The sequence below is a fragment of the Salmo trutta genome, chromosome 6 (genome assembly GCF_901001165.1).
Source record: "Salmo trutta chromosome 6, fSalTru1.1, whole genome shotgun sequence".
NCBI classification, from domain to species: domain Eukaryota; kingdom Metazoa; phylum Chordata; class Actinopteri; order Salmoniformes; family Salmonidae; genus Salmo; species Salmo trutta.
In genome coordinates, this window is record NC_042962.1 from 51,557,408 (window position 1) to 51,570,721 (window position 13,314).

General features: G+C 50.5%; 1 protein-coding gene across 1 annotated transcript in view; it reads right to left on the reverse strand.

Annotated features, from left to right (window-relative positions):
- LOC115196215 (cohesin subunit SA-1-like) overlaps positions 1-13,314 on the reverse strand; it is a 35,885-nt gene that overhangs the window by 2,026 nt on the left and 20,545 nt on the right. Inside the window, 14 exon segments of the mRNA XM_029756842.1 lie at positions 17-127; positions 218-395; positions 977-1,185; positions 1,263-1,391; positions 3,039-3,187; positions 5,030-5,131; positions 5,446-5,585; positions 5,964-6,138; positions 8,273-8,534; positions 8,757-9,031; positions 9,681-9,967; positions 10,328-10,405; positions 10,408-10,559; positions 10,669-10,776. Of these exon segments, the coding sequence (XP_029612702.1) occupies positions 17-127; positions 218-395; positions 977-1,185; positions 1,263-1,391; positions 3,039-3,187; positions 5,030-5,131; positions 5,446-5,585; positions 5,964-6,138; positions 8,273-8,534; positions 8,757-9,031; positions 9,681-9,967; positions 10,328-10,405; positions 10,408-10,559; positions 10,669-10,776 (2,355 nt within the window).

Consider the following 13,314-nt stretch of genomic DNA (forward strand, 5'->3'; position numbering starts at 1 on the left):
CACACCAGACACGTACACAGTTTGTCTGACAGTCTGGTTGCGAGCCTTCATGTAGTTCATGGCTGTTCTATCCTTCCTGCTGTCCTCCATCTTCTGTTGGCCTAGCCAAGACATCTGCATCTGGGGACTGCAGAGGAGAGGGTTACACACACAGACAGTGCACGTGCGTGCGTACACACACACACACACACACACACACACACACACACACGCTTACTTGTGTACATAGTCGTTCTCGGAGCCAGGTTCAGAGTCGTGGTCAGGTAGGTGTGTGTCCGCTGCCTGCCGTGGGTTCTCTCTGAGGACGGTGGAGGTGAGCTGAGGGGTGGTTAGCGCCCCCGGTGTCTGGAGGCTGTCATTACCACGCAGCCAGGAGGCCTCCACACTACTCTCCTCTAGAGGGCCGACAGAGACACGGATAAAACACACACATTTAGCAACATCTGTAGGTACATGTATTTATACAGAGAGAGTACAAAACATTAGGAACACCTGCTCTTCCCATGACAGACTGACCAGGTGAAAACTATGATCCCTTATTGATGTCACTTGTTAAATCCACTTCAATCAGTGTAGATGAAGGGGAGGAGACAGGTTAAAGAAGGATTTTTAAGCATTGAGACATGGATTGTGTACGTGTGCCATTCAGAGGGTGAATGGGCAAGACAAAAGATAGAAGTGCCTTTGAACGGGGTAGTAGGTGGCAGGCTTCAGTGTATCAAGAACTGCAACGCTGCTGGGTTTTTACACTGTTTCCTGTGTGTATCAAGAAGGGTCCACCACCCAAAAGACATCCAGCCAACTTGACAACTGTGGGAAGCATAGGAGTCAACATGGGTCAGCATCCCTGTGGAACGCTTTCCACACCTTGTAGAGTCCATGTCCTGACGAACTGAAGCAACTCAATATTAGGAAGGTGTTCCTAATGTTTTGTACACTCAGTGTGTCTCTGTGTCCGTGTGTGAGATAGACCCACCCTCGATGCGTTTACTCTTGTGTATTGGCGTCCGTCCCTTCTTGCTGCGGATGGAGCTGGTCTTGCTGCTGGCGCCTGATGTTACTGACATCCTGTCCCCGTCCTCTCCTCCTGTTAGCAGACTGTTCCGGTAGGAGATTAAGGGCAGCCACACGTCCTCACGACGCTCCGACATCGACTCTGACATGAACTTCTCCAGATACGAGTGACTGGGAGGAGAGAGACAGGTTACACACACATAAACACACAGAAAGTGGCTACACACACACACAGGGCAGGTACTTACACAGTCTTCTTGTCCTGTCGCAGCAGCTTGGAGGAGAACTCTGACAGGACCTCTAGGAAGGCCAGGTTAGGAGGAGGGAACTCTGCACCATGGGGGTTCTGGTACTTAAAGGCAAACTCTATACCATCCCTGTGGAGGGGGAGACAGGAAGAGAGACGAGGGGGGAGACAGGAAGAGAGAGACGAGGGGGGAGAGAGGTGAGAGGAAGAGTGGGAAGAGAGGTGAGAGGAAGAGTGGGACGAGAGGAAGAGAGGAAGAGTGGGACGAGGGGGAGAGAGGAAGAGTGGGACGAGGGGGGAGAGAGGAAGAGTGGGACGAGGGGGAGAGAGGAAGAGTGGGACGAGGGGGGAGAGAGGAAGAGTGGGACGAGGGGGGAGAGAGGTGAGAGGAAGAGTGGGACGAGGGGGAGAGAGGAAGAGAGGAAGAGTGGGACGAGGGGGGAGAGAGGTGAGAGGAAGAGTGGGACGAGAGGAAGAGAGGAAGAGTGGGACGAGGGGGGAGAGAGGTGAGAGGAAGAGTGGGACGAGAGGTGAGAGGAAGAGTGGGACGAGGGGGGACAGAGGTGAGAGGAAGAGTGGGACGAGGGGGGAGAGAGGAAGAGTGGGACGAGGGGGGAGAGAGGTGAGAGGAAGAGTGGGACGAGAGGAAGAGAGGAAGAGTGGGACGAGGGGGAGAGAGGAAGAGTGGGACGAGGGGGGAGAGAGGTGAGAGGAAGAGTGGGACGAGGGGGGAGAGAGGAAGAGTGGGACGAGGGGGGACAGAGGTGAGAGGAAGAGTGGGACGAGGGGGAGAGAGGAAGAGAGGAAGAGTGGGACGAGGGGGGAGAGAGGAAGAGTGGGACGAGGGGGGACAGAGGTGAGAGGAAGAGTGGGACGAGGGAGGACAGAGGTGAGAGGAAGAGTGGGACGAGGGGGGACAGAGGTGAGAGGAAGAGTGGGACGAGAGGTGAGAGGAAGAGTGGGACGAGGGGGGAGAGAGGTGAGAGGAAGAGTGGGACGAGAGGTGAGTGGGACGAGGGGGGAGAGAGGAAGAGAGGAAGAGTGGGACGAGGGGGGAGAGAGGAAGAGAGAGAATCAGCTCGGAGAAGCAATTGTAACAAGGCACTCAGATGACGACACTGGGTCAATTCTTGGAGGTTAAAGAATAAAACCAGAGAAAACAATGAGTTGATCAGCTTTCTAACAATCTGTGTGTTGGGTCTGTGTGCGTGTGTTGGGTCTGTGTGCGTAAGTGTTGGGTCTGTGTGTAAGTGTTGGGTCTGTGTGTAAGTGTTGGGTCTGTGTGTTGGGTCCGTGTGTGTGTGTTGGGTCCGTGTGTAAGTGTTGGGTCCGTGTGTGTAAGTGTTGGGTCCGTGTGTGTAAGTGTTGGGTCCGTGTGTGTAAGTGTTGGGTCCGTGTGTGTAAGTGTTGGGTCCGTGTGTGTAAGTGTTGGGTCCGTGTGTGTAAGTGTTGGGTCCGTGTGTGTGTGTTGGGTCCGTGTGTGTGTGTTGGGTCCGTGTGTGTGTGTTGGGTCCGTGTGTGTGTGTTGGGTCCGTGTGTGTGTGTTGGGTCCGTGTGTGTGTGTTGGGTCCGTGTGTGTGTGTTGGGTCCGTGTGTGTGTGTTGGGTCCGTGTGTGTGTGTTGGGTCCGTGTGTGTGTGTTGGGTCCGTGTGTGTGTGTTGGGTCCGTGTGTGTGTGTTGGGTCCGTGTGTGTGTGTTGGGTCCGTGTGTGTGTGTTGGGTCTGTGTGTGTGTTGGGTCTGTGTGTGTGTTGGGTCTGTGTGTGTGGTGGGTCTTACTTGTGCAGTGTAGCGACAGCCTCTCTGGTTTTGATCTGGTCCAGGCCGAAGGTGAGGGCGAAGCGCCGGGCCAACTCCTTGATACCGCTGACGTGAGACGACGTTCTGTCCAGAGTCGGACCCTGGTCCTGGAGAAGCTCGTTGAACAGCTACAACACACAGTGAACAGTGAGTGTGTGTGTCAGTGTGTTAGTGCGGGTGTGTCCATGTGTGTGTGTGTGGTGCGGGTGTGTCCGTGTGTGTGTGTGTGTGGTGAGGGTGTGTCTGTGTGTGGTGCGGGTGTGTACATGTGTGTGTGTGTGTGGTTAGGGTGTGTGTGTGTGTGGTTAGGGTGTGTCCATGTGTGTGTGTGTGTGTGTGTGGTGCGGGTGTGTGTGTGGTGCGGGTGTCAGTGTGTGTGTGTGTGTGGTGCGGGTGCGTGTGTGTGTGTTGCGTGTGTGTGTGTTGCGGGTGCGTGCGTGTGTGTGTGTGTGTTGCGGGTGCGTGTGTGTGTGTGGTGCGGGTGCGTGTGTGTGTGTGGTGCGGGTGCGTGTGTGTGTGTGGTGCGGGTGTCAGTGTGTGTGTGTGTGGGGTGCGGGTGTGTGTGTGTGGAGCGGGTGTGTGTGTGTGTGGAGCGGGTGTGTGTGTGTGGAGCGGGTGTGTGTGTGTGTGTGTGTGGAGCGGGTGTGTGTGTGTGTGTGTGTGGAGCGGGTGTGTGTGTGTGTGTGTGGAGCGGGTGTGTGTGTGGAGCGGGTGTGTGTGTGTGTGTGGAGCGGGTGTGTGTGTGGAGCGGGTGTGTGTGTGTGTGGAGCGGGTGTGTGTGTGTGTGGAGCGGGTGTGTGTGTGTGTGTGTGTGGAGCGGGTGTGTGTGTGTGTGTGGGGAGCGGGTGTGTGTGTGTGTGTGTGGGGAGCGGGTGTGTGTGTGTGTGTGTGTGGAGCGGGTGTATGTGTGTGTGGAGCGGGTGTGTCTGTGGAGCGGGTGTGTGTGTGTGGAGCGGGTGTGTGTGGAGCGGGTGTGTGTGTGTGTGGAGCGTGTGTGTGTGTGTAGCGGGTGTGTGTGTGTGTGTGTAGCGGGTGTGTGTGTGTGTGGAGCGGGTGTGTGTGTGTGTGGAGCGGGTGTGTGTGTGGAGCGGGTGTGTGTGTGTGGAGCGGTTGTGTGTGTGTGTGTGTGTGTGTGGAGCGGGTGTGTGTGTGGAGCGGGTGTGGGTGTGTGTGGAGCGGGTGTGTGTGGAGCGGGTGTGTGTGTGTGTGTGGAGCGGGTGTGTGTGTGTGTGGAGCGGGTGTGTGTGTGTGTGTGGAGTGGGTGTGTGTGTGGGGAGCGGGTGTGTGTGTGTGGGGAACGGGTGTGTGTGTGTGTGGAGCGGGTGTGTGTGTGTGTGGAGCGGGTGTGTGTGTGTGGAGCGGGTGTGTGTGTGGGGAGCGGGTGTGTGTGTCAGTGTGTGGAGCGGGTGTGTGTGTGTGTGTGTGTGGAGCGGGGTGTGTGTGTGTGTGGAGCGGGTGTGTGTGTGGGGAGCGGGTGTGTGTGTCAGTGTGTGGAGCGGGTGTGTGTGTGTGTGTGTGGGGAGCGGGTCTGTGTGTGTGTGGAGCGGGTGTGTGTGTGTGGAGCGGGTGTGTGTGTGTGGAGCGGGTGTGTGTGTGTGTGTGTGTGTGTGTGTGTGTGTGTGTGTGTGGGTGGAGCGGGTGTGTGTGTGGAGCGGGTGTGTATGTGTGTGGAGCGGGTGTGTGTGTGTGTGGAGCGGGTGTGTGTGTGTGGAGCGGGTGTGTGTGTGGGGAGCGGGTGTGTGTGTGTGGGGAACGGGTGTGTGTGTGTGGGAGCGGGTGTGTGTGTGTGTGTGTGTGTGTGTGTGGAGCGGGTGTGTGTGTGTGTGTGTGTGTGTGTGTGTGGAGCGGGTGTGTGTGTGTGGAGCGGGTGTGTGTGTCAGTGTGTGTGTGGAGCGGGTGTGTGTGTGTGTGTGTGTGTGTGTGTGTGTGTGTGTGTGTGTGTGTGTGTGTGTGTGTGTGTGTATCAGTACCTGTTGCAGACTGAGGATGAGGGTCTTGGCACAGAGGATCTTATCACTCTGTCTGGTCTTACTGAGAGTCTCCTTGATGATATCACCATAGTCATTATAATACTGGAGACAGACAGACAGACAGACAGACAGACAGACAGACAGACAGACAGACAGACAGACAGACAGACAGACAGACAGACAGACAGACAGACAGACAGACAGACAGACAGACAGACAGACAGACAGACAGACAGACAGACAGACAGACAGACACGTCAGATCTTTGGTTGAGGATACAGGAGGCTAACAGGAGGCTAGCATGACGATATGTGACTAGCAGACATGAAATGAAAGCATACAGGGATCAGGGACAGAAACAACTATTGTCATGTTTCATTGAACTGTCAGACAGACAGATGACACCGGGTTTGTACCTTCATGTAGTGTTTGAAGATGTCTGCAGCAGCGGGCATGTCCACGATGTCATAGATGATGAGTTTGCTGAAGGCTGCTAACAGGTTCCTCCTCTTGTGAAGAGCTTCTATCTTATTGGCTTCATCCTCCTCATCGCCTTCTGGAGACAGAACATACATACTTAGTGGTCTGTGTGTGTCTGCATGAGTAGCATGTGTGTGTAATAATAATAATAATAATAATAATAATAATAATATTATAGGTGGTTACAATTACATTGTTTGAATTGGAAATGTGTTTTTGTGCATGTCCCACCTCCCTCTGAGACACCCTCAGAGAGTGGGGTCACGGCCAGGAATCAGACATTATTGAAAGCAACCCTGGAGCAATGAGGGTTAAGTGCCTTGCTCAAGGGCACATTGGTTGATTTTTCACCTAGATGGCTCGTCATCTGAACCAGCGACCTTTCGGATACTGGCCCAACGCTCCTAACCGGTAGGCCACCTGCTGAGTGTGTGTGTGTGTGTGTGTGTCTAACCCATGCTCTGGTTCTCATCGTCCTGGTCTATAAAGACGTGGTCCAGGATGAAGGTGAGCAGCTCGTTCTGTAAGGTGCTGTCTGGGTTGAACACCAGGGCCTCCAGACCTTCTCTGCCCCCAGAGACCAACTGGTGACTGAAGACCATCAGCAGGTCACACAGCAACATGAAGGCCTGTTGTACAGGGAGGGAACACATCCTCATTAACACTGTTCTTCATCATCACCACCATCATCAGTTTAAACTGGAGTGAGACTAGTCAAAGTGGTGTAAACTGGAGTTTAAACTGGTTTGAGACTGGTTTACTGAACTTGAAAAAGACTGGTTGAACAGGTGTAAACTGGTTTGAGACTGGTGTAGCAGGGAGATGACACACACTGCTCTTATCATCAGTTTAAACTGGAGTGAGACTAGTCTAACAGGTGTAACTGGAGTGAGACTAGTCTAACAAGTGTAACTGGAGTGAGACTAGTCTAACTGGTGTAACTGGAGTGAGACTGGTCTAACAGGTGTAACTGGAGTGAGACTAGTCTAACAGGTGTAACTGGAGTGAGACTGGTCTAACAAGTGTAACTGGAGTGAGACTAGTCTAACAGGTGTAACTGGAGTGAGACTGGTCTAACAGGTGTAACTGGAGTGAGACTAGTCTAACTGGTGTAACTGGAGTGAGACTAGTCTAACTGGTGTAACTGGAGTGAGACTGGTCTAACAGATGTAACTGGAGTGAGACTGGTCTAACAGGTGTAACTGGAGTGAGACTAGTCTAACAGGTGTAACTGGAGTGAGACTGGTCTAACAGGTGTAACTGGAGTGAGACTGGTCTAACAAGTGTAACTGGAGTGAGACTAGTCTAACAGGTGTAACTGGAGTGAGACTAGTCTAACATGTGCGACAGGGGTGAGACTGGTCTAACAGGTGTAACTGGAGTGAGACTAGTGAGACTGGTCTAACAGGTGTAATTGGAGTGAGACTAGTGAGACTGGTCTAACTGGAGTGAGACTGGTCTAACTGGAGTGAGACTGGTCTAACTGGAGTGAGACTGGTCTAACAGGTGTAACTGGAGTGAGACTAGTCTAACAGGTGTAACTGGAGTGAGACTGGTCTAACAAGTGTAACTGGAGTGAGACTAGTCTAACTGGTGTAACTGGAGTGAGACTAGTCTAACTGGTGTAACTGGAGTGAGACTAGTCTAACAGGTGTAACTGGAGTGAGACTGGTCTAACAAGTGTAACTGGAGTGAGACTAGTCTAACAGGTGTAACTGGAGTGAGACTAGTGAGACTGGTCTAACTGGAGTGAGACTGGTCTAACTGGAGTGAGACTGGTCTAACAGGTGTAACTGGAGTGAGACTGGTCTAACAGGTGTAACTGGAGTGAGACTGGTCTAACAGGTGTAACTGGAGTGAGACTGGTCTAACAGGTGTAACTGGAGTGAGACTAGTCTAACAGGTGTAACTGGAGTGAGACTAGTCTAACAGGTGTAACTGGAGTGAGACTAGTCTAACAGGTGTAACTGGAGTGAGACTAGTCTAACAGGTGTAACTGGAGTGAGATTAGTCTAACAGGTGTAACTGGAGTGAGACTGGTCTAACAAGTGTAACTGGAGTGAGACTAGTCTAACAGGTGTAACTGGAGTGAGACTAGTCTAACAGGTGTAACTGGAGTGAGACTAGTCTAACAGGTGTAACTGGAGTGAGACTAGTCTAACTGGAGTGAGACTGGTTTATTAAACTGGAGTAAGACTGGTCCAACAGGTGTAACTGGAGTGAGACTGGTCTAACAAGTGTAACTGGAGTGAGACTGGTCTAACAAGTGTAACTGGAGTGAGACTGGTCTAACAAGTGTAACTGGAGTGAGACTAGTGAGACTGGTCTAACTGGAGTGAGACTAGTGAGACTGGTCTAACAGGAGTGAGACTGGTCTAACAGGTGTAACTGGAGTGAGACTGGTCTAACAGGTGTAACTGGAGTGAGACTGGTCTAACAGGTGTAACTGGAGTGAGACTGGTCTAACAGGTGTAACTGGAGTGAGACTGGTCTAACAGGTGTAACTGGAGTGAGACTGGTCTAACAGGTGTAACTGGAGTGAGACTAGTCTAACAGGTGTAACTGGAGTGAGACTAGTCTAACAGGTGTAACTGGAGTGAGACTAGTCTAACAGGTGTAACTGGAGTGAGACTAGTCTAACAGGTGTAACTGGAGTGAGACTAGTCTAACAGGTGTAACTGGAGTGAGACTAGTCTAACTGGAGTGAGACTGGTTTATTAAACTGGAGTAAGACTGGTCCAACAGGTGCAAACTGGTTCGTACCTGTTCTTTGACAGGTGTGTTGACGTTGGACAGACACTGCTGACAGACAGCCAGGAAGGACTTCACCACTCTCCTCAGAGCCACCAGGTCCTCCTTACTAGGAGTTCCCTCTGTGATTTTCACCAGCTGCCACAGTATGGAGTAGTGGGAACACTGCAGAGCCTGGACAGCGATCTGCTCTGGCATGGCCCCCTGCTCAATACCAGCCTTCAACAACCTGTAGCAGCTACCAAACAGGTCCCACCTCGTCAGGTCATGAGCACTGGGAACACACACACACACACACACACACCAGTCAGAGTCCTGGGAGGACCTTTATATTCACGACTTACTGAGAGGGACGGAGAGAGGGACGGAGAGAGGGAGCGAGAGAGGGAGCGAGAGAGGGACCGAGAGAGGGACCGAGAGAGGGACCGAGAGAGGGACCGAGAGAGGGAGCGAGGATCCTATTTGAAATGAGACAGAGAGGAAGGACAATCTTTACTTGTGGAAGGCTGTGAGTCTCTTCAGGGTAGACAGAACGTTGTAGATGTCGTCGTCGTCGGCCTCCTCGGCCTCTTGCAGCAGGTCTTCTACGGAGTGTGTGAAGCGGTCTGTCATCTCGTCGATGAGTTGCGAGCGGGCGATGTCCACTCTGTTCATGATGGTGTACTCTTCAGAACACAGGATGCTGTAGGTCTTACTGCAGGCCTCCAGAACATCTGTCTCAATGTGTTTCTCCACCACCAAGCGGATCTGCTTCAGTAAGGCATCTAGGTGCTGGGAGGAGGGAGGGAAGGAGGGAGAGAGGTAGAGGGAAGGAGGGAGAGAGGTAGAGAGAAGGAGAGAGAGAGGTAGAGAGAAGGAGAGAGAGAGGTAGAGAGAAGGAGAGAGAGAGGTAGAGAGGAGGGAGAGAGAGAGAGAGAGAGAGAGAGAGAGAGAGAGAGAGAGGAGGTAGAGAAGGAGAGAGAGCGAGGTAGAGAGAGAGGAGGGAGGGAGGGGGAGAGAGAGAGAGGAGGTAGAGAAGGAGAGAGAGGGGTAGAGAGAGAGGAGGGAGGGGGAGAGAGGAGGTAGAGAAGGAGAGAGAAAGGGAGGGAGAGAGAAGGAGGGAGGGAGGTAGAGAGAGGAGGGAGGGAGAGGGAGAGAGAGAGAGGAGGTAGAGAAGGAGAGAGAAGGAGGGAGGGAGGTAGAGAGAGAGAGGAGGGAGAGAGGAGGTAGAGAAGGAGAGAGAGGAGGTAGAGAAGGAGAGAGAGAGGGAGGGAGAGAGGAGGTAGAGAAGGAGAGAGAGAGAGAAGGAGGGAGAGAGGAGGGAGGGAGGTAGAGGAGAGAGAGGGAGAGGTCAGTCACTACCGTACAGTCACCCATAAAGAAAACTTCACAGGCAAAAACGTTAACTGGGCCTCTCACACACACACGCACACTCTCCTACCTTCTCCATACGCCCAGCGCTGTACACGTCCAGATCAAAGAACATGGGGATCTGTAGCAGGTTAGCCACCTTCTCAGAGTCGGCCTGGTACTTGGACAGGAGCATGGGCAGGGCCATGATGAAGTGTTCTGTCAGTTTGTTCTTGTCGTCTATCTGAGTCTTCCTCTCCTTCGCCGTGAGAACACGCTTCCCAGTGCCTCTGCCGACGGGCGGGTGAGCCTCTGCTGCCTGGCGGATGGTACACACCATCAACTCTATCAGGGAACTCTCCTGTCGGTCTGACAGCACTGTGATGAGAGAGGAGAGAGATCACTGTCTGATCGTCAATCAACTCTTTAAAAACCGATACCGCAATATAAACAGATACCGCGATAAACAACTATCGCGATATAAACAGATACCGCGATAAACAACTATCGTGATATAAACCGATACCGCGATATAAACCGATACCGCGATATAAACCGATACCGCGATATAAACCGATACCGCGATAAACAACTATCGCGATATAAACAGATACCGTGATATAAACAGATACCGTGATAAAAACAGATACCGTGATAAACAGATACCACGAAAGAACAAATACAGCGACATCAACAAATAAGCAGTGAGTTATGGTAAAGCTCTAGAGAGGGTCTCACCCTCCTCTCCTTGTACAGGCTCCTCCAGCAGTAATTCAGTCATACACTCCCAGTCCTTCAGCAGCTCCTGAGAGCTCTCCACAGAGAGTCCACCAGATAGGCTGCATGTTCATGAAGCTCACTCTCCAAGAAGAACAGCACCAGCATGCGCAGGAGGTTCCCGTTGGGGCTGCTCCTCCCTCTCCTCTTAGCCAACTCCTCCTCTGCCTGGGGGTCATGTCTACTGAACAACCTGCACACAAAGTGGAATGTTGCTGGAAAAGGTCAATATCAGCCAATAATAATCGCTGAATGGATTTATGGGTTGGGTTCCAAAGACTCAGACAGGCAGGCAGACTCACTTCCTGTGCAGAAACTCTCCTGCTGCCACGGCGACAGGTCTGTGGGCGGAGTAAACCAGGTGGTAGACATTCTCGCAGTCCTCATTGGACAACGCATCCTCGCTGCCCCTAGAACAACCAATCACAAATAGTTACATTAAACGCCGCAGCCAATCCCAAACCGTTACAATAAGCACACAGGGTCCCATTATACGAGTATGTGTGTGTTGATACGTAATCGTGTGTGTGTTGATACGTAATCGTGTGTGTGTTGATACGTAAACGTGTGTGTGTTGATACGTAAACGTGTGTGTGTTGATACGTAATCGTGTGTGTGTGTTGATACGTAATCGTGTGTGTGTGTTGATACGTAATCGTGTGTGTGTGTTGATACGTAATCGTGTGTGTGTGTGTTGATACGTAATCGTGTGTGTGTGTTGATACGTAAATGTGTGTGTGTGTTGATACGTAATCGTGTGTGTGTGTGTTGATACGTAATCGTGTGTGTGTGTTGATACGTAATCGTGTGTGTGTGTTGATACGTAATCGTGTGTGTGTGTTGATACGTAAACGTGTGTGTGTGTTGATACGTAATCGTGTGTGTGTGTTGATACGTAATCGTGTGTGTGTGTGTTGATACGTAATCGTGTGTGTGTGTGTTGATACGTAATCGTGTGTGTGTGTTGATACGTAATCGTGTGTGTGTGTGTTGATACGTAAACGTGTGTGTGTTGATACGTAAACGTGTGTGTGTGTTGATACGTAACGTGTGTGTGTGTTGATACGTAATCGTGTGTGTGTTGATACGTAAACGTGTGTGTGTTGATACGTAATCGTGTGTGTGTGTTGATACGTAATCGTGTGTGTGTGTTGATACGTAATCGTGTGTGTGTGTTGATACGTAATCGTGTGTGTGTGTTGATACGTAATCGTGTGTTGTGTTGATACGTAATCGTGTGTGTGTGTTGATACGTAATCGTGTGTGTGTGTTGATACGTAATCGTGTGTGTGTGTTTGATACGTAATCGTGTGTGTGTGTTGATACGTAATCGTGTGTGTGTTTGATACGTAATCGTGTGTGTGTGTGTGTGTTGATACGTAATCGTGTGTGTGTGTTGATACGTAATCGTGTGTGTGGTGTTGATACGTAATCGTGTGTGTGTGTTGATACGTAATCGTGTGTGTGTGTTGATATGTGTGTGTGTGATACGTAATCGTGTGTGTGTGTTGATACGTAATCGTGTGTGTGTGTTGATACGTAATCGTGTGTGTGTGTTGATACGTAATCGTGTGTGTGTGTTGATACGTAATCGTGTGTGTGTGTTGATACGTAATCGTGTGTGTGTGTTGATACGTAATCGTGTGTGTGTGTTGATACGTAATCGTGTGTGTGTGTTGATACGTAATCGTGTGTGTGTGTTGATACGTAATCGTGTGTGTGTGTTGATACGTAATCGTGTGTGTGTGTTGATACGTAATCGTGTGTGTGTGTTGATACGTAATCGTGTGTGTGTGTTGATACGTAATCGTGTGTGTGTTGATACGTAATCGTGTGTGTGTGTGTGTTGATACGTAATCGTGTGTGTGTGTTGATACGTAATCGTGTGTGTGTTGATACGTATTCGTGTGTGTGTGTTGATACGTAATCGTGTGTGTGTGTTGATACGTAAACGTGTGTGTGTGTGTTGATACGTAAACGTGTGTGTGTTGATACGTAAACGTGTGTGTGTGTTGATACGTAAACGTGTGTGTGTGTTGATACGTAAACGTGTGTGTGTGATACGTAAACGTGTGTGTGTTGATACGTAAACGTGGTGTGTGTTGATACGTAAACGTGTGTGTGTGTTGATACGTAAACGTGTGTGTGTGTTGATACGTAAACGTGTGTGTGTTGATACGTAAACGTGTGTGTGTTGATACGTAAACGTGTGTGTGTTGATACGTAATCGTCTGTGTGTTGATACGTAAACGTGTGTGTGTTGATACGTAAACGTGTGTGTGTTGATACGTAAACGTGTGTGTGTTGATACGTAAACGTGTGTGTGTTGATACGTAAACGTGTGTGTGTTGATACGTAAACGTGTGTGTGTGTTGATACGTAAACGTGTGTGTGTGTTGATACGTAAACGTGTGTGTGTGTTGATACGTAATCGTGTGTGTGTGTTGATACGTAATCGTGTGTGTGTGTTGATACGTAATCGTGTGTGTGTGTTGATACGTAATCGTGTGTGTGTGTTGATACGTAATCGTGTGTGTGTGTGTTGATACGTAAACGTGTGTGTGTGTTGATACGTAAACGTGTGTGTGTGTTGATACGTAAACGTGTGTGTGTTGATACGTAAACGTGTGTGTGTTGATACGTAAACGTGTGTGTGTTGATACGTAAACGTGTGTGTGTTGATACGTAAACGTGTGTGTGTTGATACGTAATCGTGTGTGTGTTGATACGTAATCGTGTGTGTGTTGATACGTAATCGTGTGTGTGTTGATACGTAATCGTGTGTGTGTTGATACGTAAACGTGTGTGTGTTGATACGTAAACGTGTGTGTGTGTTGATACGTAAACGTGTGTGTGTGTTGATACGTAAACGTGTGTGTGTGTTGATACGTAAACGTGTGTGTGTGTTGATACGTAAACGTGTGTGTGTGTTGATACGTAAACGTGTG